Source organism: Triturus cristatus, chromosome 2_2, assembly GCF_964204655.1.
Source record: "Triturus cristatus chromosome 2_2, aTriCri1.1, whole genome shotgun sequence".
Taxonomy (NCBI): domain Eukaryota; kingdom Metazoa; phylum Chordata; class Amphibia; order Caudata; family Salamandridae; genus Triturus; species Triturus cristatus.
Genome location: NC_140582.1, coordinates 481,648,851 through 481,676,828, shown reverse-complemented (window position 1 = coordinate 481,676,828; position 27,978 = coordinate 481,648,851). Strand labels below are relative to the sequence as shown.

Here is a 27,978-nt window from a genome sequence, read left to right as displayed (position 1 = left end):
CTGCATCTTGAACCCAGGACCACCAGAGTGACTCCAAGTGCCAGTTGGCTGGCATCCTGATCAGAATTCTCAGGGACAGAACAGGCTCCAACCACCTTGAACTCAGGACCTGGACTCAGTCTTCAGTGTGTTCTGTTCCCCCCAAGTGGTACCTCCCCAGTCCTGGTCCCTTTGGAATGGACCTGAAGGTGACCCGACAGCTGTAGTCCTTTGAGAAGAATCGATGCAGCGCTACGCATCTCCTTGCAACCGCTTCGGATCCACCACAGTGCGACTCATCCCTGACAGTGAATCTTACATCGCATCCCGTTGTCTCCTAGGAACCGCCACTGCACGACACATCCTCGATACAGGCATTCGCATCACAAGTCCCTCGTTGACAGCATCCTCAATGACAACACAGGACTCTGCATCGCAACCGGGCATCTTCTTTGGAATTGCTGATGCATTCTGCATCTTCGACACAGGACTTTGAATTGCAAGCTCCTCGTCGACAGCATCCTCGACGACCATGCAGAATTTGCAGATTTCTCTGAACTGCCGCTGCGGAATGCATCCTCAATGCGAGATCTTGCAATGCTCCACATAATCAGGATTTAAGGTACTCTGTTCAGCAGGCCTAACCTGGTCCCTGTCTCTGGCCCACTCTCTATCACAGTCGGCCTGAACTTGTGACTTTGTGTGGTCCGACGTGACCAGATAACCACAGTTGGCGCTTTGAGCTTTAAGGCACTATTTTCACTTCAATCTTTAAAATTGCATATCTCAGTTTCTACTAATTGCAATTTTGCCGTTTTGGTCTCAAATAATTTGAGACATTTTAATCTGTTTTTCGAAATTGGTGTGGAATTCTCTTGTGTGGTGTTTTCACTTTATTACTGTTTGAAGTGCTGCCTAAATACTTTACACATTGCCTCTAAGTTAACCCTGACTGCTTTCTGCTGAGCTACCACAGGATTTAGCACGGGTTCATTGGGGGTTTGCTTGTGGTTCACTCTGACAGAGACTGAGGTTGCTGCTCGAGTATGGTTTTATCCCCGTAGGATGCTGGCTCACTATATAGTGTCCTCCTATGGTGAGGGAATGTGCACTGAATCCAGGCAAAAATGGAGCCCTGGAAAATGAGGGTCAGGACTATGGGCCCCAGTTTCAGGAAGAACAGGACAAGGAGGACCAGCAGCAAGATGATACGGACCAACAGTAGTACTAGGATCTGTGTAAACACTAAACAACCAGGACCATGAAGACTGAAATAAGCAGGACCAAGAAGACTAGAAGGACCTGAACCTGAATGATCAGAAAAAGATGGTAAGCAGGACCAGGAAGACCAAGGCCTTGTGAATCAAAACTAGGAATATGAAAAGAACCAGGAGAACAAGGCTGCCAGAAGGATCAGGAGGACACAGGACTGGTTGACTAGTGTAGGTAGGAAAAGGATCAAAAGGACAGTGTTGTGAGAAAGAGGATCATGGAGACGAGCACCAGGAGGTTCATTACAAGGAAGAGTACAACAAAAAGGATCAACAGAAACAAGAGAAGCAGGAACATGACTAGGTCTAGGAGGGGCAGGTTTCTTTTTGGGAGGGTGGGTGAGGTTCTTGGCCAGGAAAGATTGAATTTGACCAGGGCCAGGAGGAACATGAAAAGAGGGTCAAGATCCAGAGGACCTGGACCAAAAAGATGAAGAGAATGAGGACCAGCAGGACAAAGACCAGAAGCAGGGTTGTTAGAAGCCACAGGGAAGTGGCGGCTCAAAACTTGATGGAGGCCCTGGGGATGCTTCTTCCGTTTTGGCCAGGTGTGATAAGCTGCTCCGGTTTCAAAGTACAAAAGAAATATACTTCAGGGAAAGAGAAATCATGGAGTCTAGCTCCATCTAGCAGTCGGGCAAGACATGGTGGCTCATTGTTAATAAAGGGGGCTGGCTTGTTTGGAATTAAAAATCTATAAATAATTATTGGTGAATGAGAGTGGGGCCCTTAAGGGTGTGCGGGGGCTGGGGCATAATGCACCTAATGCCCATACCCCTTGTAATAGCCCAGCCGTGATGAGGCACCATGGATACCAGGATAAGAAGGCCCAGGAATGTGAGAGGCTAAAGTACCAGCATCATGGGCGCCAGACCCAAGAGAACTAGGACCAAGACCAGGACCAGAACAGCCAATTCAGGACAACGAAGAGGAAGACCAGCAGGGAGAGGAACAGTAGGCAAATCAGGATGACTGGGAGGAGAATCTGGACTAGGAGTAGAAGGACCAGGACGAGGAGGAAGGCCAATGAGAGGGGGGCCAGGACCTGTGGTGAAACAGTGTTAGGATGACAGGGTTCAGGACCTGAAGAAACAGAAACAAAACTAGGATGCAGGGAAGGGTGCAAGTATTATGCCTGGAGGAAAAAGGACACTGTGCCAGGGCCTGGAAGAGGACAAATAGAAAAGCAGAGGTACTCTGGCGAGACTCACCGCCACCCCACTTACTACTGTTTTTGGCGAGGCACGTGATTATTATGAGATGGGAGTAAGGTAAATGTGCGGAGGTACGGGTGCAAGGCTGGTATGACGACACAATTGGCAGATGCAAATGTGCGGGAGGGGGGCGAGGGGTTAGGTTTGCATTTAGTAACAGGCAGTAGCAACGCGAAGGGGTATGCGGAAGTAAGCGCATGGGTGTCCTGAGAGGTGCACAACACGGTAACTGCATGCAGCGCGGGGGCAGTTCTGAAGCTGAATGCGACCAGTAACCGCGGTTCCAGGAAAGCGGCTCCCTCAGAGACTGAGGGAGGAAGCGGGGCGGGCTGCTCTCTCCGCTCGCGACCAGTGCCCTCGCTGCTAAGGGAGGAAGTCGCAGTGTGAGTGAAAGCGGTAGACCAGCCAGTGGAGGCGGAAAGCAACGGGTGAATGCTGCCAAGCGGCATCACCCACTGAGAGAGAGAGAGTGGAAAGGCAGGCTGCTCCCGCCGCCTCCCCGGGGCCAGAGGAGCAGTCTCACCGCAGGGAGCAGGTGTGCAGGCTGCAGAGAGACGGCGCACGGGCACCACCGCCTTCAAGCTGCCTGGGTGTTCTCGGTCTCGGCGGAGGACTCTCGCAAAGGCGCCGTGGCAACCTATGCCATGAGGTTGCGGAATGGCAGTGCGCTAACACTCCTGTGCCTAGCCACCTTCGTGTCCGTCTCGTGGATCACCACCGCCTGGTTCAAACAGCGAGGTAAGGCAGGCTACTAGAATGCAAAGCCGCTGCTCGCCGCCGGATCAGTTGAGCGCACCGGCGGCATAGATAAGTCTCTCAGCAGAGCGGGCTTGGCGTGTTTAACGGATAGCAGGTGTGTGCACATCCTCGTGCTTTTCCACAGGGTCTGACTCTGAACCGATCTCACAAGTCAGTGTGTGGGCCCGTTTATTATTTACTTGTTTGTGGTCGGTTTTTACTGTCGATTACCCCGATGTGATATTAAAACAAATGTTTCCTGCAGCAAGCTCAAATAAATATATGCCACCTTTGCAAATACTAAAACAGCGTATCATCATTAAGAGTTAAAAACTGGACCACTTTTTAGATTTCTATTTTACAAATGGGGACACTTTTAATTTTGGTACCCGGGTTTATTTTCTGTCCCAGTGGAACCTGCTTTCCAGTTTGGTCACCGGAGAAGAACTAGTTCAGCCAGGCTCGAACGACCTAGAGGGCAGTCTGACAGTGCCAGAGGGGCTGACCTGACTGGTTTGACAGTTTGTGGTCCTGTTTTATTGTCTGGTGGGCGGTTTTTTAGAGCTTATTATCCTGACAAGCGTTACCTGCAGCAAGCGCAAATGCATGCAGATTTTGCACAATACGTATACAGCATGTCTTAATACGTTAAATACTACGCTGATTTGCTAAAGGGGCTACTTTAAAAAAAAAAAAATTATTTGCTATAGGGGCCCAGGCATATTTCATGTCCCAGTTTGACCCTGATTGCATCCGTTTACACCACCTACCCTGGGATAGATGTTTACACCTGTGTGGCGGAGCTTTCAAGTGGGTCGCCAATCATAATAATACTTTAGAATAAAGTTCAAGGCTGCAGTTTTGCTGTTTCTACGTGCACAATTTAAGAGGAATTAATACCACCTGTTTGATGTTACTAAATGGACTGACCCCCAGTATGATGAGAGGTCGAGTTCGCCTGTTTTCAACCTTGTTTCCTGCTGGTCACATAAGATGTCAGAATCAAACACTCAGCTCCCTGAACAGGGTGGGCAGGTTGACGTCATCCTTCCAGCTCCTTTTACGTCGCTGTACAGCGGCCACGTGGTTTCTCGTTGGCTTTAAGGTCATGGATCATACATACAGTTTTCGTGTACCCCTCCTAGCATAGGCTTAACTATGGTGAAAACTAACGTGGCAAAACCTTCAAGTAAACAGCAACTGATCGGTGGCCGTGAGCAGTGAATATTGACATTGTGAAATGGAAGGGTGAGGTGATGCCAATGGTCGTGGACCAATGCCATCCTCAGGTCAGCCCCGCTGTTTCACATCACCCGTTTTGCAAACCACAAATTTGAGCTCTGAACGTAAAGGAGGTCTTAAGACCTGTGAGCACTTTGATAGCAACGCAAACACAAAGGGGAAAGGTAAATTCCCTTAAAGAGTCAGTCAGCTTTCCCAGAATAAGTGCCTGTAGATTACATTTATGTAGAAAACAACAGGAGCGACACTGTTGGACATGCGTACAGTGTACTAAAGCAACAGGGTCCAACCATGTGTCATTAAATATCCAAATTGGAAATGCAAGACAGTTAAGAAATATATCTTTGACTCCATCAATATATCAAGCATAGTTTTAAAAGGAGTCCCGTATATGCAACAATAGTTATTGTATATTTATACAAAAAGCAAAATTAAAGCAGGAAAACTGGCAACAGTCAACATAAAAAGGTAAAAGAACTGAAAAGTGAGGATGATCGCATGGTGCTAGTGAAAAAGAAAGTATTTCTGAATAAAGTGATTGAGTGAGAACAAGAGCGGTAGACAGAATATGTAAGCAAAAACAAGTTAACAGAGCATCCTGTAATAATTTGATCAAGTTGTAATCCATATAATCCTTAGGGAAAAGTGATTTTTTAAAAATGTTTCTTGTGCCTTAGGTGTCAGCGGCGTTTTGACCCCTGAAAGAGTCACAGAGTCATCATCAGGACAAACAAAGGACAAGAAACCTCAATTGCTCCTATGTCACAAAGTGCAAGTAGGGCTCAGTATGCTGGCTTAGTCATAAGTAACCAGGAGGTAAAGGGGTTGCAGCCCAGGAGCTTATATGTGTTACTGTCAAGGGACTCTAATGACAAAGAATCACTGCCTGTTGCTTTTGGGAAGCCGTACCTGTCTGTATCTGGACTCCTGTTGGCCTTATGTTTTGAGGCAGTCCATGATCAATGTAGCTGCCCCTATGGCTGCAAGCTTTGAATCCATCTTTATTCTGGATTTAATACCTTATTGACATTTATTATTTGGGGACTATCTTTCCACGAACAGTCCCCAAAATAAATTGTGCCCTTCACTATGGCAGCTTCAGGGTTAACTTAGCTGCCTTGGTTTAGATTTAACTTCCTAAGACCAGCAACCATTGATTCTTCGGTACAGTAGTCCCTCCAGAGAAACACCTATAAGCTGCTGGGCTCCAGGCTCTTTCATAGTTGGAGTGGCTGTTTACGACAAGATCCGCATACTGCAACCTACTTGCAGTTAGTGACATAGGACCGATATAGTGCTTGTTAGAAATGTGGTTTCTGTTTGGCTAGGGTATGCAGCTAAGCCAGGCAGAACCCACCACTCTAGTCAGGGTAAGTCAGATATACACCCTAAATTAACCTGTTCACCCTCTGGTGTCGGGCGTGGAGCAGACAGGCTTAACTTAAGAGCCAATGTGCAAAGTATTTGTGCAACACCCACATAGCAAATCACTGAGACACCACAAAAAGACTCCAAACAGTTGTACAAAAATAAAGGATGTTTAAATAGTTAGACTGAGGCCAAAAACGATAAAAATCCATTTAGCAGGTCAAGAGGTGTACACTGGTACAAATATTAAAGCAGTACATTTGTGACGGAATGAAGCATTGCTGTAAAATCAGCAGGGCTCCTTTTAGAGCCTTTACGGTAATTCCCTAGCGTTTTATGAACAGTATGTGTCCTTCGACATGCAAGGATCGCCATAAAACAATATCAGGGCTACTCTAGTCTGATTTTAGTCACAGGCAGCATAGAATTACACTCTGCTGTGAGGGTTGCAGTGAAATCCTTCAGACCGCCTGGATCACACAAAGAGCACAATAGTAAGCACAGTTACTGCGGGGAGTGTGTCCTGCCCCTTTGGAGTGAGAACACTTAGCAATATCCCCAGGTCACTCCATGGGGCACAATACAATCTCTTGGAATGCCCTGGTCCGCAAACACAGACACTAGGGAGCGGCAAGGCGGCGTACACTCATTAACTTTTTAGTGGTGAGGGCGACGACGAGACGACTCACGGGGTCGCCGTGCTGGCTGGGCACTCTCGGTGGTGTTCCCTGGACCCGGAACATAGTGTAGGTCCCCAACCCCTCGGCTGGAGCAAAAAAACAATGTCCGGTCCACCGAGATTGGGTGCACGAGGGCCGTGCTGAAGGGGGATTATGTAGGTGTGGCAGTGAAGGTGTCTGCAGCTTGCTCCATAAGGGGGGCCAGGCAGCAGGGGGATTTTGTGGTGGGGCATTGAAAGAGGACTGTTGCGACCAGGGAGGCACTCAATGCTTGGTGCTGGCCGATTGAGTCGCAATTGACTATCATGGGGCATTAAACAGCGTGAACTTCTTGTAGGCCCAGTAGTGTACTAATTTGCTAAGGCCAGAGCCCTCTTACTTACATCCCAAAATGTCTTTGATGTAGGGGTGACTTCAAAGGGGCCTTCAGAAGTGCGCAAGGGTCCCTTTTGGTCCAGTCCTAGCTCCAGACTACTGGTGGAGGGTAGATTAGCCTTTTGTGCGAGAGCAGGACACAGCCCATTTAGCTGTAGGTGTGAATCACCTCTCCTTTTCCTAGCCCAGGAAGGCTGTCAGTATGCAGATGTGTCCCCTGTCACCCAACCCTTCCTGTGTTTGTGGCTGTCTAGAGAATATGCATTGAAGTGTAGCTGTCACCCAGGCCACACGTGGTTTGGAGACAGACTGCAGGCACAAAGAGCAAGTTAACAGCAGAGTAACATCCACTTTCTAAAAGTGGCAAAATAGTTCTGATAGATCCAGCTGTACCATTAAAGAGGGGTTATCATTACCATTTTAACCATACCAACCATGACAGAGCTACTCCTTTTCTGATCAGGAATTGCTACTTAAAAGTATAAAAGGGAATTCCCAATGCTGGCCTGTGGAGGAGTAGGCCTCACCGCAGTGAAAAACAAATTTAGCTGTTTGTCACTCCCAAGATATCTAAAACCTGAAAGTACATTGCCTGCCTTTTTTTTACACAGCACCCTGCTCCTATTGTCACTTAGGGCCTACCTCAGGGGTGAGGAGAGGAGTTTAAGGACTTGGCAAGAGGTTTTAAATGCCAAGTCGCAGTGGCTGTACTCTGCACACACAGGCCTTTCAATGACAGGCCTGAGACAAGTTTGAAAGGCTACTCGGGACTGGGGGTTGCACAACCAGTGCTGCAGGCCCACTAGTAGTATTTATTTTACAGGCTCTGTGTATATGGTATACCACTTTACAAATCACTTATAAGTAAATTAAATATGCCAAACAGATGTAAACCAATTATACCTTTTTTTAAAGAGGGGAGCACACGCACTTTAACACTGATTAGTAATGGTCAAGGGCCCTGAGTCCTAAAGCCAACAGACAGAGGGTGAGAAAAATAGGAGGAGGGAGGCAAAAAGTTTGGGGTAACCCTGCGAAAAGGGCCAGGCACAACAGTGCTCTTCCCCTTTCGTTTGACCTGATAATGACCCAGTGACTCTTTATGAGGTTGAAACGCCATGAACACTTATGGACGCAAAGACATTTTCCAAAATTAAATCTTCCCTAAAAAGCACATGAATTATGACTTGACCAAATTATTACAGGATGCTCTGTTAACTTGTTTTACATATATGTTATGTCTACAGCTGTTGTTCTCACTTGATCTCTTTATTCAGGAAATAAGTTCTTCTTTCCTAGGACCGTGGGATCAACTTCACTTTTGAGCACTTGTACATTTTGTCATTGATTAGTGCCTACCTCTCATGCTTTAATTTTGCTTTTTGAACTAAAAAAAAATATTGTTGATATATTTATTGTCTTATTTTTTTTTTTATTTAACGTGCATTTCCAATTTGAATATATAATGACACCCGGTTGGACCTGTTTTAATATATAAGTAAAATGTATGCACAAAGGGCCTGGATGGCGCTGGGCCATGTGCATATAGTTAGTGAGGTTGAAGGTCTCTCTTATTGCCGTCTTCGGGGGACATACATCATGGAGTACAAATGCTGGGAATGGTACCCTCGTGTCTTCTTTCAAAACTATCAATTCTCAGGATTAAAGAAAATCCGAGAATTTGCGTTGGTAAGTTACACGATTTGTTTATATTATTGAGGCACCGCCATCAAATTTTGTATACAGAGAATTGATTCAAATCTCCCCATACAAGGGGCGTACCGCGTGCCCTTAGATCTCTGTGTGGTCGGGGCCCCGTGTATATGTGAGCAGCGCTTGCATAGATCCCAGTAGTGGCATTTGCACCTTGTATGTTAGGAATTCCAGCTGTTCCTGACCTAAACACATTAACAGCAGCAAAGGGGGCCATTGTCATGAGATGTACGACACTTTAAACCAGAGATGTTTTTTATTTTATAACTTATTGCTCATTCCAGGCTGGAATTTTGAAAACGAGGTATTAATTCAGTGGTAAAAATGAAACTGCAAGTCCCAGAATGCAAGTAGTTTGATTAAACAAAAAAAAGACTATAATACAGGTGTCACAAATAACGTGTGGTACACTTGGGTGCTGTGCATTTCTTGCAAGGGCAGGGGCTGCCATTGGAGCGTTGGACCCTCAGTGTCCCATTCGTCGTCCTTTTTGTGGAAAAACACCCGTTTATGTATATACAGTTTTTGAAAAATGAAATGTTTTTACTGAAACTGTAGTGAAGTAACTTTTACTTTAGGACAAATTGTCATTTACTCAAGCCACAACTCCCTGGCAAGAGTTTATCATGTAGTAAGCACTGTAAATTATTAGCCCTAACGTTAATGTCTTACCATCAAACTGGAGCATTCATGTATTTGAAAGTGCCACAAGGGTTGTTTGTCTGTCTGATGTTCCCAAATACCTTCGCTGCAGACACATGGGTGTGGGTCTAGCTTCCACATGTAGGGCGCAGTCTTAATTACATTTATTAACAACAACAAGTCTGTATTTATCATTGTAGCTGCTGATTACACAACCAGTCACTGACTGTCGTGTGTGTTTCATTTATTGCGAAACTTATCTGAATTGCATTGTTGCTAGGCTACTCTATCATAGATTCCGGTCGCTGACAGCCATACAGCAAATTTCTACAACCAGCCCTTGTGCTCAACAGCACAGCACGCGCTCAAATCAGTAATGACGTTCAATATGCATGAATTATCCTAAATGTATTAGTGCCCCAGAGAACTGTCAGTCACCACTTGTAAAGTTGCTGTGTTCGTCCTGCCTGAAATTGCCTTCAATTCATGCTCCGTGGCATTAACACGCGCACATACGATGCATAAAATAAATAATGCAGCGCGGATGGGGTTTGTTCAGTAAAATACCCCCTTGAGTGCTGAAGGCTATTCTAGATATTGTCTACAACTCGATAGCATAAAAAAGTAGTTTGATGTATGTTTTTTATTATCAAAGATGACACAGTCTGTTCCTGATTCTTTACTGGTGTGTTCAGTACCACTTGCCAGTAGTTTCTCACTTTGGGAACACTTGCGCGTGTTACTCCTGTCAAGGGAAGAAGTCAATGCATTTCAAGAATGTGAATAAGAAGCAAAACCACAACATTTAACAGGTGCGCAGGGGTAGGGATTTTCCACAGGCGATATTTTTTTCTCCCAGGAAAAAAAACCCCATATTGTATAAACTTTAATTTGCACCAGATGTGTGCCTATGCATAATTTCCTACATTGATGTATGTGAATACACCTGGAAAATTAGGATTGTCATAGGATTTTAAAAATACTCACGTCATTCTTTGAGAATGTGTACTATGCCTGAAATTTGCTTCAAGCATAGGTGTAAGCACTGGGGCACAGTTCTGAAGTTCTTTTTCTTCCTCCTAATTATTTTTAGCCTTTTGTACCTTTTCTTATGTTTTTTATATGCCTGTATAACATCTCTTCGCATTATATTTTTACTTCCTCCAAGCTATGACCATTTTTTACAAATTCCAAGTATATTGATCTGTCAAACTTTTTGTTATTGTTCTAGCTTCAGTGATCTACTGGCGGGATCATGTTAACTCATTGTATAGCGATTCTTGGACTGTCGAGATCTGCTACAGGACTTGAAACGCGCTATGGATGGTTTCAGGGTTCGCCAATTCATGTTTTCTCATAGGGTCTGTACTGATACTGATGTTGTTTTGAAGTTTTCTTTTTGATAGTGAGTACCACAGGATATCACTTCTGTTTTAGTTCCCATCCACGCTTCGAGTCTGTATTGTACCTGATAATATCTCATTTAAAAAAAACAAATTGTCTTTATAGTTACTGTACAAAACTACACGTTTGGCCTGCTAACCGTTCATCAAAATACTTTGAGATCGGACAACCCAAATAACAACATGTTACTTACGCGAGTGATACCTAGGCAGTTTGACCACTGGTCTCTGCACTGTGAATTGTAATCCACCTGTAGCTATTGTTTTAGTGTTGTAATAGGTTAAGATTTGCAACTCTTGTTTATATGTGTCATTGTTTTGGATATGTCAAATCTAAATCCATGGTCCAGGTTTCTTTTATGGATGCTTTTGATGAACTAAAATTCCATTCCTAGTGGGAATGAATTCATTCTCATTCAAGCTTGAAATCTCTAGCAAAAAAGCAAATGTCTCTGGTATGTCAAAGATATCTAACTACAATAAGTTAAGTTCTAAATAAATAGTAAATATGTTTTTATCGGCAACGACCACAGTATCTTGTGCCAATATATAATACACTGACTCAAATTCTTTAGACTTAGATTTCTACTGATACCACTTTGGGAGTACAGTACATCATGGGAATCCAATAGTTGCAGACACGATAAATGCCAGATAGGTCAAACATCGAAGGAACCTCTTATAATTTCTGGGCTTGATTTACAAAATAATTTACGAGTATGGGAAGTAGTAACAAAGGACTACTCTTTCATGTTTTCTTGCATGCCTTCGTGAATTGACCTTGAAACAGCTGTCTGTTTGTAGAACACAGTTCTCTCTATTTGTACTAATTGTATATGAATATAACACAAATATTCCCGTTTTAGATGTTCTGGAGCATTGGTATTGTGAATCGTTTCCATTGTGTATATATGCCAAGGGAATTTCCAAGAGACCTAAAAATGTCTCAAACCAATGTTCTTCCAACGAGATTCTTTTTTTGGTGTTGTCAAACTCTGTTTATTCATTTTTTTGTTGATTATGGGTGCAGCATCGTTCAGATAACATACAGCTGAAGGAAGTCAATGAGCATCATATCGAAATAACAATGACGTATAAAGGTGCTCTAAACATAACTATTGCCAATAAAATATACATAATCCAATGTAGCAGTGTCATCTGAGTAGCAATATAAGAGCAATTCCAGTGCCCAATAATCCCCCCACCCCAATGAACATTAAACAATAATCCATCGGTGACAATAAGAAACTCATATAGTGTGCCATGTTTAAGGGACTTTGTTAGGGCCAGGGTCACAGGAGCAGACCCAGGTCCTCAAAGAAGCGGTCCCCAGGGTTGCCTAGAGGATCAGATGTGAAAGAGATTTAACAGTCTCGTTCGAGTTGGGCAGGCCGTAAGTGGTAGTCTTTTTGAGAGATAGATAACTAATGGGCCCCAGAGGTTTTCAAATTTTTTGTATGTTCTGCAAGATGTCTGCCGTCCTTTCCATTGTGAGTGTGTGCCAAAGCGTAGTGGGCCATTATGTGAGCTAAGGTGCAGTGGGATTCTTCCATGCGTCTGCCCAGGCTGTCTTAGCGGCTCCTAGGCAGAGCCACATAATGGAGGGTTCACTCAAGGCTGGGCGTTTTAAGGTAGGGAAGGTGATAGCCCAGTATAGTTTTAATTTGTCCTAAAATTTAATTCCAGAATGGTTGAATGACTGGGCAGTCCCACCAGATATGTCTAAAGTCCCAGAGTAAGGAACGAACCCTCCAACAAAGATCATATTTGTTAGGGAAGATCACTTTCAATTTAGTGGGTTAGAGGTACCAGTTAAAACAGAATTTTATAATGGGCTTCTCGACATCTCATAGAATGATCATATCTGGGGTTGTCTTTCCACAATTTCTGCCACTGTTTCTCAGCTATTGGGTCACAGAGGTTCTAATCTTAGAATTGAATATGTCGTGGTGTGGTCACATGGAAGATGTTAAACAGGTGGGAATACAGGAAAGAGATATCGCCCTCGGCACCACCAGCTTTTCGTACACATTTTTCGATTGGGGAAAGGCTCTTAGTGGCTGCCAAATGCATTTCAGGTTGTAGGACCCAATGGTTTAATTGAGTGTAATGATATCTTTTGGAGTCAGGTAACCCTAAATTGCGCTAACAATGTTCAAAGGTAAGAATGCACCACCAGTGAAATAAAATCAGAGATGACAATGGATCCACCTTCTCTCCAGAGAGCGAAGGGTTCCGGTGCAAGGGCCAGGAAGATGGCATGATTGAAGTGAATAGGGGTATTTGGGGAGGGAAAAGAGGTCCACCCTGAAACTCGAGTAACTGTATCCCACACTTTTAGAGTTGTTCAGGTAGGCATTCTCAAATATGCATTGGGGGTTTGATCAGATTTCAGCTTTCAAAGGACATCCCACACATATTGGCCCACTACTACTCTGTCCATGTGGAGCCAATGTTTATCTGATTCTCTCTGGCCCCGTTCACAAATGACTCTTCATTGCGTAGCTTTATAGTACAAGTGGAAGTCAGGTAAGGCTAGGCCCCAGCCTCCTTTGGTAGCTTTAATTGTTTATAGGGGAGTTGGGCTCTGCCATCCTGCCAGATGAAGTGTATCACTAGGGAGCGGACCTTTGTGAAAAACTCCCTGGGGCACGTCAATTGGAAGACCTTGGAAAAGGTATGAAATACACAGCAGAACTGTCATTTTAACTGCATTAATGTGTCTCAGCCACAATAGGTATATGGTGGCCCAACGTTTAAAATCCAGTTTCAGCTGATGAAGTAGTCGGGAGGGGTGGGGGAATTATGCGTCCGTCTCCCTGGTACGAATCCTGATTGGTCAGGGTGAATTAAGTCGGACAGAATATTTTCTAATCTAGTGGCCAGAATCTTGGTGTAGAGTTTCACATCTAAATTAAGCAGGGCTATGGGCTTATAAGAGGCACACAAATGTTGGTCTTTCTCCAATTTAGGTATAACTGAAATGAGTGCTTCACTCATTAGGGGGGTAACCATTTTAGCAGCTGCCATCTGATTAAATAAAATTGTAATGTGGGGTATGAGTTCAGTGCCAAAGGTTTTGTAAAATCATGCCGAAAACACATCGGGTACAGGAATTTATGTGCCTTGAGGCCAGTGATGGCCATTCTAACCTCATCTTCCTTGATTGGACTGCCTAGTTCCTCATTCTGGTCCACTGACACTTGGGATAGCTTCACCTCCTGTAGGTATTCCCTTTGAGTTGCTACGCAGGATGGGTCAGAGGTATATAGGGTTTTGTAAAAATCATGAAAGGCTTGAGCTTTATCATACTCTGAGGTAGCCAGCTCCCTTGTATTCTTTTTGATTTGTCTAATATAATCTTCCTCATGCTTTATTCAGAGCTGGCATGCCAAATGGGTGCCCACTTTGTTCCCCTTACTGTATATTGTGTGTTTGAGGCGTAATAGGTTGAATTCGGCTCTGTTGGTCCATCTAGCATTTAGCATCTCCTTTTGCAAAAAAAACCACTCCCTTCTGATTCACCATAAGCGGTTAGGTGTATAAGGACACCCATGTATTTTACAAGCTAGTGCTCCCGTGTATTTGTAGGTCGTAGCACACACCTGTCTATAGAGGGCAGGGTTGGACCCAATGATGAAGCATGCCACCAAGGGGAAACCCAGGTGGGTGAGGGTTTTATGAAAAAGAAAAGAATTTCTTTTCAGTTGTTTTTCTGCAAGGTAATATCATTTCTTTCCCTTCTTACTCCTTCCTATAGAGGGTACCTCTTTTGATTATTTGCATAGAACTGTGGAGGACAGGTCCCTTAATTTCCTATCTCTACTCTCCCCTTTGTGTTTTTGATGTTATATAATAGGAACAACATAATAGTTTATCAAAGGAAACACAAGATAAGGTTTTGTATAACACACACACTGAACTTGTGAAGTTCAAGGTGCTCTTCTATGTGGTAATGAAGAAAAAGGAGTCAGAGTGAAATTAACCATATACCTAGGATCACACAGTTTGGTCAAATGTGGAAGCCAGGACTGATGCCAGGTTTTCTGGCTTCACATTTTGCAATTCAGCCATCAGATGAGCATCTCTCTCCCTCTCACATTGTACATTAGAAGTTAATGTTTTGTCTTTAATTCTTGGTGCATGAGAATAGAGCGTCAGTGGCAGGCAGAAGTCACATGAAGGCTTGGTTTGTTGCCCACACCATGCATCTGCATCGCGTCCCCCTATGCCCACCTTTCATCACCCTGACCCTCGCCTGGCTGGCATCAGTGCGGGCCTCGGTCAGGCCACAGACAGTACGTTGTGGCCCCCGGGGAAATGTTTCCGAGTACCCATGGCCCAGAGTGTGGGAATTTAGAGAGAAATTGAAGAGGAGGGCTACTCTGTTATGTTTGGTGGGGGCTGAGTACCAACAGATAACCGAGTAGGCCTTTTGGCAAAGCCTACTTTCAACGCTGCATTTAAGATGGGTTTCTTGTAGTGCCATTATATCATAGCACTTATCAATAAGGTCTTTCCATAGTTTTTGTCTTTTGGCTGGGGAATTGAGGCCTTTAATGTTCCAACTTAGTGTGGTCAACCCCATTGTCATGGTGGTTGGATAACTTGGTTAAGTAGTGTCTCCATGTCACTCCCGCTGGGGCTTTGCTGCACTTTACCGCCTACCCCCACCCCACCAGCACTTCAAAAAAGTGTCAGTCACACAACTACAAATGAATAGCAAACCAAATCTTAAGGGAACAATGTTTCCCAACATTTGAGAAAGAGTCGTAAAAACTGGGAAAATGCGTGCATGTAAGTCATGAGCCAATTAAAACGTTTATATCTGAGTAACTAATAGTCAAGGTAACAAGTTATACATCGAAAACATAAAACATTGGTTGGACTCTTAGGGCGCATTAGGCGTTAGATATGCCCATGCTTTCAAATCATCCTCCAGTCTCGCATCTCGACTAACATGCCCCATGTGCACAGATTACAATAGTAGGCTTGGGATTTGATGGTGGTTATCCCCTGTGACAAACCATGGTGATAGAAGATTTGCACTGCAATAATCAATGTTCGGCCCTCTTAGGAGAGAGTGTATTTTCCTTTGTCATCTGTTATGTTGTATGCATTATTATTTTATGATTGGATGCTTGACAGTTGTCTTGTATGAAAGCTTACACGGAATACACTAAGTCTGAGTTGGTTATAGTTACAAGCCAATGATAACAGCCTTAGGCTTGATTGGGTCACATGAAGCAATGTCCAATGTCATAGGTCTGATCTTTTATTATGGAAAGTTATGGCAACAGCATTAAACTTGGCTTAATTGTGAAAACATTTTTAAACCTAATAGACCTTTAACAGTGGATTGTTACAGCATTGTGTTACATGCAGAAGACAAGTATTTTGTCTTATACATTACTGTAGTAGGCAAGGATTTTGTTGTTAATCACCACCTCTTGCAAACTCTGCAGGTAGAAGATTGTCATTGGCATAGATTTTGTTGGGCCCTTTTGAGATATATTGTTTTCTAACTGTAATTGCGTGCATATTTGTAATTTTATTACTCTCTTCATGATGCTTGATGACTCCGGTGCACTTCAGTAGGCCTTCTTTGGTTATTATGTAAAGCCAATTGTGAAGGCTATAGACCTTATTAGGCCATTGGGAAAAGTTATGGAAGAGGCAATAGGGTTAATCTATGTATTCTGAAAAGGTCAACATGTTTTGTTACATGGAATCTTACAGGTTACTGTAGTAAGGCCAAAGATTTTGGTGACCCACTTGAACAAACCTTGGGGATAGATTATTTACATTATAATAATTCTTTTTAGGCACTCATAGAAGGGAATTTATATTGTATTGCTACTGTGCATGTGTACATATTTGTCATTTAATTACAATTTACATGATGGTTACCTTATGAGAAAGTTCATGTTCAGTGCCGTAGTTCTGAGTTGGTTATGGTGGCTCGCCTTTAAGCCTGATTAGTTCATTGAGAAAAGATATTTCAAATGTCATAGGTCTGTGCTGTTGATTATGAAAAGTTTTGTTAAAAGCTGTAGGTCTGCATTATTTATTAAAAAAATAATATATTTAAAGCAATGGGTCTTTAAGGGTGGATTGTTATTCCGCTGTTTACTCATTTTGTTACATGAAATGCTGCCTATTCCTTTTGTAGGAAAGCATTTTGATATTGATTTGCCACTTTGACAAACCCTTTGGGTGAAGATTTGCATTGTAATAATTTTTGCTAGAATCTCTTTGGAAACTCTCTCTTTCTTTTTCCATTTTCATTCCCTCTTACATTACACAATGACCACTGTGTAGTTATAGTTAGGTCAAAATTTTCCTACAAAAAGCATTTTTGTTTTGCTAATAACTTTTCCTTCAACTCTTCTTCTTCCTGGAAAGTTTTGGGGTGATCCATCAAGCAGGGGCTGAGCAAAAGAGGGTCCCAAGTCATCGTTTTTCCATGTTTTTTTAAGTTAAATGTTTTTATTGACAATACAGCTATCACGTTACAACACATGTCTGTGGAGCTTCCATCATATACATACATGCATACATTCTGACATTGGGGCTATTGTGTTGCATTAGATACGTTTACCACATTGAACAGTTTGTGGTAGTAATGACAGGATTGGCTGTATGGCCTTCAACTATGTAAAGAGAAAAAAGAGAGAAGAAGAGAGGAAAAAAGGAAAGAAAAAAGAAACCGTAATCAAGTCGTCCATTTGAGAGCTCTGAGGTCCATAAGAGACAGCTGGTAAGATATGGAAACATCACACATATTTAAAAATGTTGTTTTTGTTAGTCAAGACAGAAGCCGGTACATCATTACTGCAAGTATATATAATAATGCGAAGGGATACCTTGTTTGCAGGTCTGGTTTTAGCCCTGCGTGCCACAGGAGGAGAGAGAGAGAGGTGACAGGGTCACTGGAGGTAGGCTAGGTGGGTGGTGTTGTTCAGGGAGTGGGCGGGCATCAGGGGGCTTGTGGGAGTGCCACTAAGGTAGAAAACATTGTGTAATAGATAATAACGTTGGGACATTCATGATGCCATCCATTAGTTTGCCATGGGTGTCTGTGGGTAATATGTCATTAGTTCATGGAGGTCGTTCGTATCGTTTTCCGATGTTAATTCCCACAGGAAATTTTGGCTAATGAAACAAGGCTGAACTGAATTGCACCAAATTTGGCAAAGAGTTAGAACATTACTCCGAAAGCGTGCTTTTCATTATGTAGTATAAATCCGTTTCAAGAAATTTACGTTTAAATAGGTGTTTAGAGTGGCCTTGAATTAGTTACCAAAAGGTGTTATTTCTTGGTGGTTGGTCCCGCAAAATTCCCACAGTACCGAACATTTAAAAAAGAAAATTGAGCAATCTGTTCGGCCGAGTGAGCATTTTGTTCCATCTTGGTTCCAGCGGTACCAAGTAATCTGACTAGCTGTCCACAACTTCAACAAAAATGTTGTGGCCGTACTTGTAAGACTCATGAATTCAGTCTCTGTGTCCAGAAGACAAGAAAAAACATATGTAAGGGGAGAGGGAAGGGACATCATGACCCACAGGCCGTTATATGGGGATCCAGAGGAATCCTTCCAGAGGCCAAAATGTAAAAAACAAAATTGAGCATGGGATTGCAAAGGTACTCTCCTGGGACACAGCGTGGCCCTCTTGTGCAATACCACTGTATTCTTCAGAGAGCAAATTGTAGGATTGTGAAAGCTACACTTGTTGAAGTTTGCACCATTCTGTGGTACCACAGGGAGTGACACTTTGTCATAGTACCACAGGAGTACAGAAAAATTAGTTTTAAACATAAATCTGATTAATGTAGGGTGGGGTAAGCGGGGGCATGGGCAGCCACAATGGGTTTAGTGGCGTGCCTGGCCACAGACTAGACACTGTGGCCAACCAGACGCCGGGCACAGACACAGACTGTGCATAGCGGGGATGTTGGCCACTGGGCAAGGCTTCATCTCAGACTTTGCGCCCAACCCCAACCTCCAAAGTTGGGGACTCAGACCCTTTCTCCTGGAGTTCAGTAAAAAACACATGCACAGGTGCAGAATAGTTGTGGCATTCCTATTGCTGGATGCCTAGGGCATATTGTTTGGTGTCAAGGACAACAAGATTTCATGTTTATTTTGTCCAGTAGCGTAACAAAAGCACCTGCTGTTCGGGGCCCTCCGGACTCCATGGGGCCCCCCTCAGCAAAAGTTGTATTTATGGTTCAGTATACAAAACTTTTATTATTAGGTAAAGCGCCCTAAGGAATGTTGTAAGTTCTGACTGCACTACGGACACTGGTTCCATTTTAAAAACATGTACACACGTTTGCAAAGTTTAACAATAAAAGGTTTCGTATAATGCTTCCAGGATGCTCTCTGATTATATGAAAATCTACGCAAAATCGTGAAAGCAAGATTGATGATTCTTTGCTTTTGAACTAAAATGTTCATAAAAAACATGAAACCAGGAAAGAAATGTTTTGCTGAACTACTGTGAAATTTTAGGTACAAGTTTTTGAAGCATCATTTAGTAAAATGTGTTGATGCATGCTAGTATTTCCCAAAAATATTCATAATGGAAAAATCAATGTAACCGGTTTCAACAAAATTATTGGAAACATGAAAATAAACAAACATTGGCAAAGGAAATAGTTATGACATTGGTTGTCATCCCTTTGGTTTTGTAAATGAGTGTCTTGTTTTGACATGGTTTTTGCAAAACGTTATTGTTGTGGGAGCTGCCTGGCCCTCATCATTTTAACAAACATTTGTAAAAGCAAAAATAATTTAGGTCTCAAAAACCATACATTGCCAGAGTAGTTGCTGGTATTGAACCACACTACTTTGCGTGCTGATATGCTCCTTGTGAAAGAGCAGAATGCTGTCACTCACAATAAAGACAGAGAGAGAGAGATAGAATTTTAATAAAAACAAAAGGTCTTGTTAATGCCAGACCTAAATATGTGCCCAATTCTTAAAGCCACAAAAGTGCACCCATGGTATATGTTCTTGCATTAGTGCAGATCTTTGGCTTTCTTGAATTCACAAGAATTTACAGAAGTAGGTCGAGAAATCATACTCCTAGAAAAGATTTGGGAACTGCATTTTAACACGAGCAAATATGCATGTGTAGATTTGCTCATACGAAAATCTGTTGAGCGGTAACAAGTTCACATTTCCACCAACCACTCTTTTCCCCAACTCTGGAAGAAGTTTTACTTCTACCCTTGTCGGGAGTAAATTTCCTACATTTCTCTGTATGGGAAAATATTAGAAATGATCTAATGAAAACCCATAAAGCATGCAAGTGAGTAGGTGTGCAGAGACTCAAAAGGGCATTGCAAACATGGGGAACTGTTGTTTACTGCTACCTCCAGCCCCAGTATGTAGACCTACGGAAAGGTGGCAAAATAAGGGAATTGCTAGTATTTAAACCCTACTCTAGCCTATTCAGAAAGGCTATTATTAGAGCTATTCTATAATTTTTCTTTAAAACAGAAGGCATGGAATAGCTTTCCGGTAGCATAGTGATGGCAACATCTTTGTCTAACATCGAATAAGTTGCCCCCCACCCTTACCTGTGAGTCAGTACATAGGAACATACATTTTCTCAAAAGTCATTGCGTCTGAATGCCTCAGCATTGGGCACTCGGTGGCGGGGGAAGGAGGGGGTCCTAGTTAGTCGCCAAAGAAGTTCCTTCCCCCCGTGGACTCGAGTAAAAGATACGTTGTCACAAGATGAGTGGCAGCTGAGAGTTACGGCAGTGTTCCTGTGGGTGAGGGTGCAGGTGTAGTGGACTCAGGATATAAAGCTGTCTGGAAGTGTATTTCATACCCGGGCTGTATCCAGTTTGCCCACCCCACGTATGGCCTTTCTCTGCAGTACTCTCCCCTGCCAGCTCGCCCACTTCTCATCTCCCTTATCTATGTAGCTAGTCAGGGCCCCCCCAGTCAGGGCCCACCCAACTTCCCCTCTGCCTTCCCGGCGCCTTCCAATTTCTCATGATTTCTCGCTTGGCCAGTATGAACACCAGGTCCTGGAATTTGCTGGTGGCTCTCTTCTTAGACGTATGAGGGAACCATCCTAATGGCCAGTGGCCTGGGATATAAGGATCTGCCTTTCAATAACAGCCTCAACCGTTTTGAATGATTTCCTCCCAGAAAGCGCCAATTGCTTGACAGGACCAGAACATATGCAAAAAGGGGGCCCAAGTTACGCACAGCGTGGACAGGATACCTCAGTCGATGGAAATACCTCATTATATGCTCTGGAGTTAGATACGACCTATGAAGGACAGAGTAGTTTATGGGCTTGAAATGGGTATTTCTAGATACTTTTTGGGATCTCTCTAAGATAGTGGCCCAGTTCTTAGCTTCTATAGGTGTCCCCAAATCTTCCCATCTCCGCCGTAAACGCTCCAGTGGGTGGCCAAGTTCCGTCCGGAAAGCCGCATATAAGCACTCAATCACCTTTATGGTACCTGCAAAGAGGGCCATATAGTGACATTCTTGGTTTGGTGGAGCCAGCCCCCCAGTGTTTTGTAGGCATTGCCATCAGCCCTCTGTGGAGCATAAAATGGCCTCTTGGTAGGTCAAATCCTTGCAGAGGTCCTTGAACAGAACCAGTTCATAGTCTTTGTATAAGTCTCCAATCCTTGACACTCCAGCCTCCATCCACGCATCAAGACCCCTCCAGCAACGCCCATGCGGCAACTCCCTCAGCATATCAAGGAGGAGATCAGGTGAGAATAGCACCTTTGTATGCATTTTCTACAAACATTGGTTCCAGCATTTAGCAATCACTCGAAATTCGTGCGTATCCTCTGTAGCCGAGCGCCACACCCCGAGGGACCCCCTAGTGAGAGAGATGAGATTCGGTGTGAACAGGTTTTGGGGTTTAGTGGGTCTCTTTTACTTGCCATCCATTGCACCATCCATTGTAGGTACGCCGCGAGATAATACACCTCGAAGCAGGGCCGGACTGGGAACCACAACCGGCCCTGGCAAAGTGCTCGGCCGCCCCCCCACCCCGGTGGGCTTCGAGATTCGAGATAATTGAACAGAGGCCTTGGGATCCAAACAAGAAATGCGTTAAAAAAGTAGACAAGGCAAGGCAGTGTCACCATTTTTCTCAAAGCTATTCACCTAAAACTGCAGCGTCTTCTAAAAGTCCATGTGGGACCAAAGGGTGCGGGCAGCCTGCACCGCATTATCTTCCAAGAGATCCTGGCGATCATGGTAAATCTTGACCACCAGGTAGGTCAGAAAACGGGGCTCCCTTTGGAGATGATCCAGACCCTCGTGGGGGGGGGCACCACAGGTAAAAGCTTATCTTTTTGCCAGTTCATCCATAGCCCAGACAGGAGCCCAAAAAAGTCTAGCATAGTCCTGGCACCCTCCAAGTCCTCCACAGTATCGCAGAGAAAGATTATTAGGTCATACGCATAGAACGCAATGTGGTGATGGTGATGATGAATGGACAGTCCCCGAAATGCATGGCCCTCCTCTGGCATATCTGGCCAAAGATTTAATGGCCAGCGCAAAAAGCAGGTGGGACAAGGAACAGCCCTGTCTCGTACCCTACCTCACTGAGTTCCTATCTGATATGATCTTTCCGGTGCGGACTCTAGCGGTCAAATTTGTGTACAGCAATTTAGTCCAGGCCAAGAATTTCCTGCCCATCCCCATGCGCAGCATCACCGGATATAAGTAGTGCCATTCCAAGCTGTCAAAAGCTTTCTCTATGTCAATAGCAAATATTGCTGCACGCTCTTGATTGTAATCCTTGGCTTCCAGTATGTGCAGTAGCTTCTGATGTTGGTGCCTGCATTGCGCCCAGGTATAATCCCTGCCTGGTCGTATACGCTTAGTCATGAATGGTATCTATCTAGCCACTAAAATACTATTAAGGTTCTTATAGTCTATGTGCAGCATTGAAAGTGGCTGTTTAGCCCTGTGATCAGAACCAGGTTTTACCGGTTTCAGAATGGAAACCATGCTGGCTTCACAGGTGGTATCCAGTTCGCATGTTGAGTCTCCGGCCGCTGTATAAACGGCCACCAATGTGGGTGTCAAATCCTCAGAGTAGGCAGCATAGAACTTTGCTGGAAACTCACCTATTCCAGGAGTCTTATTCCGCAACATATTTTTTATTGCACACTTAAACCACTACTGTGGAGTCATAGCCCCTCCCAAGTCGTCCGCTTCGTGTTCCTCAAGATGCGGGAGATGCAGGTCTCCTAAGTAGGCTTGCAACGCCAAGCTGTTGTGAGCTGCGATACTTTGTCATAGAGTCGAGTAATATTGAGTAAATTGAGCATTTATACCCTGCTGGGAGTACACTTTATTTCCCCCGTCTGCATCAATTTCCACTATGGGAGAGTCCCGCTTAGCTGGGTTAGCCAGCCAATTCAGGAGGGATCCAGTCCTGTCACACTCAGCGTATCTTGTTGGTGTACTGCCGGTAGTCAAAGCCCCAGAGCCTTTCGGTGTGAGCTGCTACGGTCTTTTTTTGCCCTTTAAGAGGTCGGGCTGCAGCTCTGGATGTCCCGGCCTACGCTTCTCTGCCTCCCTTGTGCGCTCCTCCGCCAACAGCACGTTCTGCATTATTGATTGTTTGATCCCCTTTTATTCTGCTATACAATGGCCCCAGATGACTGCTTTAAAGGATTCCCACTCCACGTGTGGGAGAGGATGTTTGATAGACGTTAGCATCCAAATATTGGCTAGGTCTTTCTGTAATCGTTTCCCTAAAGGCCTGGTCCACAAGGGATTCAGGTTTTAATCGCCATGTAGGGATGGAATGATGTGCATGAGCCCATTTAAGATATAATAATATAGGGTTGTGGTTAGATATTATGCGGGCTAAGTATTCGACCGAGTGCAGAGCACCATGTATATTTGGAGTGCATAGGAACGTATCAAGTCAAACATGAACTTCATAGAGGCTAGGGAAAAAGGAATAGTCTCGCACTCGAGGTGTATCTGCCTCCAGAAATCGATAAGTCCCCAGTGTTGTTGCCATGCTTGGAATGCTCGGGCCGTTCGGTTTGCTTGAGAGTCCTGTAAGGGGGGGTGACCTATTTAGTTGTGTGTCCACCATGCAGTTAAACCCCTCCCCCTCCCCATGATGGTTGGTTTGGTAAGGCGTGGTGCCAGTGGTCATGACAGGCCTTCCAAGAAGGCACTCTGGTCTGAGTTTCGGGCATAAACATTCACCATTACTGCATCCCTACCCTCTAGGCGACCCCACACCACTACATCCGGGTCTATCAGGATGTCTGTACAATGGAAGGGCACTCCCGCAAAAATCCATATGAGGACTCCTGTCTCATAAGTGGAATAAGTGGTGTGGTACACCTGGCCCCTGCAGCGGCCTCGTAGTGCTTCTCCCTTCTTGGTCGTTAGGTGCATCTCTTGTAATAGTGCTACCTGGATACCCTTCCTAGTCCGATAAGAAAACACTTTATAGCGCTTGGACATAGTGTGCATTCCCCGGATGTTCCAAGAGAGGCATTTATACATTAGTGGGGTTGCCATCTATGAACCAGGTCAGGTGTGTGAGGACATACAGTCTTCCCCTCCAGCCCCCCAGTCTGTAAATCCCCCTTCCACAAATGCAATTCAGACAATCTGATCATCCTAGTGTGACTCAAGCATCCCAAACTGATAAAACAAAAACCCCAACTCGCACTCCCCAGGACAAGTAGGTCTCCGCCCCCCCATCCAAACAACTAAACTATAACTGAGTAAGTGCCGGAGATCCCCTGCGGTTGTCTAAGAGGGGACAGGCATGAGCTCCTCCCAGACAGTGAGCCCTCCAACTGGTATAGAGCCTACAAACTGTTTACCCAGCCCAGGTGTAAGATATCAAGAAGAAAATTTACACAGATCCCCAGTAAGCATAGGTTCATATCGTCCATCCCATAGTCATTTACTAATGTGGCCACATGCTATATTCTATCACCCGGACGACCTAGGGGTAATTTTAGCCATCATCAGGCTTAAGGGCGCGGATATACAGGAGTTTTGATCAATCATTTAAGGCAGCACACTGGAATATCCTCCATGGCGCCCAGATAACAGGAAGCAAGTGTACAAATTCACAAAAGTTTGACGGGGAGGGCATCAGGGGCATGTCTGCAGACACTCCTCTCAGGCCTTCACACCTGATCCTCAGTTTGGGAGTAGCTAGGTGGTCTTCCGCCCCTCAGTATAAAGCTGCCGGGCCAACTGTTGATATGCGTGTTGTCTCAACACACACCCCCAGGCCTCCCACAGGCAAAACCCAACACACAATCAGGGGGGCAGAGGCCGTGCTATGGCACCAGTGTCACCGCCAGGCGCAGCCAACACTGGCCCCGGGAGAAGATCACCACAGGCCCCCGTGATCACAGGTCCACCTCGCTCCTCTCCCTTCGTTGATGTGAGATCCAAGGCGCTGCTCTCTCGACGATCTGGTTAAAATATCTTGGGGTGGGCACTGCCTCCGAGGCCCAGCACCCTCTTCTTCAACACCAGGCAGTGTCACGCCTCTCTAGTGCTGCCCAAGCAGGGGTCAGGGCGATGTCGCTGCAAGGGGTATGTGGTTCTGGAGCCTCCAACACCTCCATCAGGTGTAGTTCACCCACTCCATTAAATCAGGGCTCCAGCAGCAGGAGCAGTGCAGCACTACAGGTTATGTAGTCAGGACTGCAACCACCGCCATCTTGGGCAGCAGCTTCGCCACACATCCACGGCTAGAGCAGACCCTGGGCCTGCTCGCCCACCGCCAAGGGACAGCAGTGCCCAAACCCCCGCAAGTAGATAGCAGCAGGCAGACTTTTGGGGTCCCAGGGCTGGTTTCATGTTGTCAGAATGGCACTAGATAGGGCTCGGCCGTCGTAGCTCAGAGCAATGCTGCTCACTCCACACTCTCAGAGCTCTTCTATAATAAGATTACAGCCATAATTTGTCACCGTACAAGTAGATTTGAAGCAACCTGTCCCATTAACAAGTAGATATTTTATTAAGTTCCACACCCTAGCACGGGATTGTGTTGCATGACCCAGCAGTCCCATGGGAGTGATGCTTCCTTTCAGTACTATGGGAGTTCTGTGGTACTGAAAATGAAAATAAAAAAATAAAAAGATGGAAAAATGTGGGATGGATATCTGCAGGAAATTTGTAATCAATGGGGGGTTGGGCAGGCCTGCTGGCCAACTAACACCATTAATGGCCTTCAGTGTGCACGGCAGGGGTTTGGCACCCACTGCAGGTGTGATGGAGGATTTCACCTCAAGTCGGTTACTGCAGCCACCCCGTAGCTGGGCAGAGGGTTGGGACCCACATGGGGTTGGGCAGTTGCGGGTAATTGGGCGCAGGTCTTAGCCAGAGGTCAGTTACTGTGGCCAACCTACACCTGTGGACAGCCAAAAGCTAATGTAATTTTAAAAAAAACAGAATTTACTAAAACAAAAAATGAAATGGTTAAAGGGACGTTTTAGTGAGTGGTTGAAATGTTTAAAAACAATAAATAAAACACAGAAATAAACCAGTTATAGTTTACTGAGATAACTAAAAGTTGCACTTCTGTCATGCACTGCGTAGGACCTCCCGTATTTCATCACTCATGACATGTTAAATAACATCATTGATGTCATCTTCAATGTAATCAGTGATGCAATCGTTGATTACATCACTAATCATCGTATAGTCGTCGTGACTTCATCCTGCAGGACTTGTGGACGTGAAGTCATTGAACACACTACACCAGTGGACAGATTTTTACTCACCCTAATGAGATTACCCTTTAAAAGACTTCACATGAACTGCAAGTTTAAGTCAAGAAATTGACAAATATATATTTGCCACAGTAATGATACCTTCTGTTAGGCCTTAAGGAAAACGATTTGTAAATACACTACAGACATTCCTAGGATGGGCACAATAGTATACAGCATTAGAGTCCTGCTCCTAGCTTTAGTATTAGATAAGCCACCTCTAAGTGGGGCACCCCTACCTTCTAGCATTATTCAGTGATCTGCAGTGCCTTAAAGGTTTTAGTGAAGTTCTAGAAATAAACTTGCATAGCTTATAGAATTTGTCTGCACCTTAGTATTACAACTATTTAATATGGGACTGCACCTTGATATCCACTGGTGCTTAATGTATTGTCAATCGAGGCTTTGGCCTTTCTCACTGACTTTTTTAGATCAGACTTCGGCTTTGAGCCACAACCTACGTTCAAACATACCTCTGCAACCAACATCAGTTGCATGAATTGTTTTTAATCATTAATTTTGTACTATTTCAACATCTAACTAGAATATCTCTTTAATCTTTGTTTTTTTCAGTAAATTGCTGATTTCTAAATATAAAGTAACATCCTATTACCTTACCTAACTTTCACTTTAGTTTTTTTTCTGTGAAATTGTATATTTTATGCATTCTGCGTTAAATTATATATGTCTGCTGTAATGAATAGATTGTGGTACATTAATTTGAATCTTACATTTTTCAGCATAGATTTTGAGTATAAATGATTTGTGTTTATTCCTGGTAAGTAATATTCTCATTAACATCAGTCGCGCATGTATCTCTTATCTCTCGAAGACTTTTTGTCAACTTAAGTAGTACCATCAATCTGGTTAACCCTTTTTTCTTGTGGCTCATTTCCAGCACTGTTTCCAGTATGGTGTAGGTCATGTGGGCTACTGAGTTTTGTGACATGTGCTTGTGTTTTTCTTAATTTATTTTTTATTCTGATCAGGGCAATAATGGTTATGACTTGACCTGCCTCGTTGGGTTATTCCTGTAATAATGTATGAAATATGTGTAGTTGTCTAGCTTGCCTATGTTTGTCTGCAGTCCTAGAGGCTTCTGAGGGTACTCCATAAAGACAATAGAGTGCCATAGGCCTCCTTTGTTTTAGTCTTATATAAAACTCTATGCTAGCAGCAGTTAGAGACCATTAGGGCTGTGATATCAACACTTTCTTTTGGTGGATGCGAGAAAATGCTGATCGATAGCACCAGTGATGTTTGTATTTTGAACGCCTCTGGAGAGGATGGTTTTTTAGCACATCGTGCAATCTACTGCAATCATCTAGCTGTATAATAGCTTTTTTAATTTGGATGCATCCAGGCCTGCCTCAGTTGAGGACCTTGTACTTTGGTGAGGGATAAGCTGCATCTTTGGGCTCGCCATGTCAAGTCCATCAATACCATGGCTATCATTGTTAAGCACATAAGTGGGTATAACAGTATGGTGGCAAACAGGCAAAAACACACATGTTATGAGAACTATCTTGGCACTGGCTATTCTTTGCATCCACAAGATGGGGGAGGGGATTATTCCAAAAT

General features: G+C 44.2%; 1 protein-coding gene across 1 annotated transcript in view; it reads left to right on the top strand.

The window, feature by feature from the left end:
• The first annotated feature begins 2,623 nt into the window (after window positions 1–2,623).
• Window positions 2,624–27,978, top strand: part of MGAT4D (MGAT4 family member D) — a 666,451-nt gene continuing 641,096 nt past the window's right edge. The window contains exon 1 of the mRNA XM_085641583.1: window positions 2,624–3,202. Within this exon, the coding sequence (XP_085497709.1) occupies window positions 3,109–3,202 (94 nt within the window). The 5' untranslated portion in view covers window positions 2,624–3,108. The remainder of the gene's footprint in view (window positions 3,203–27,978) is intronic.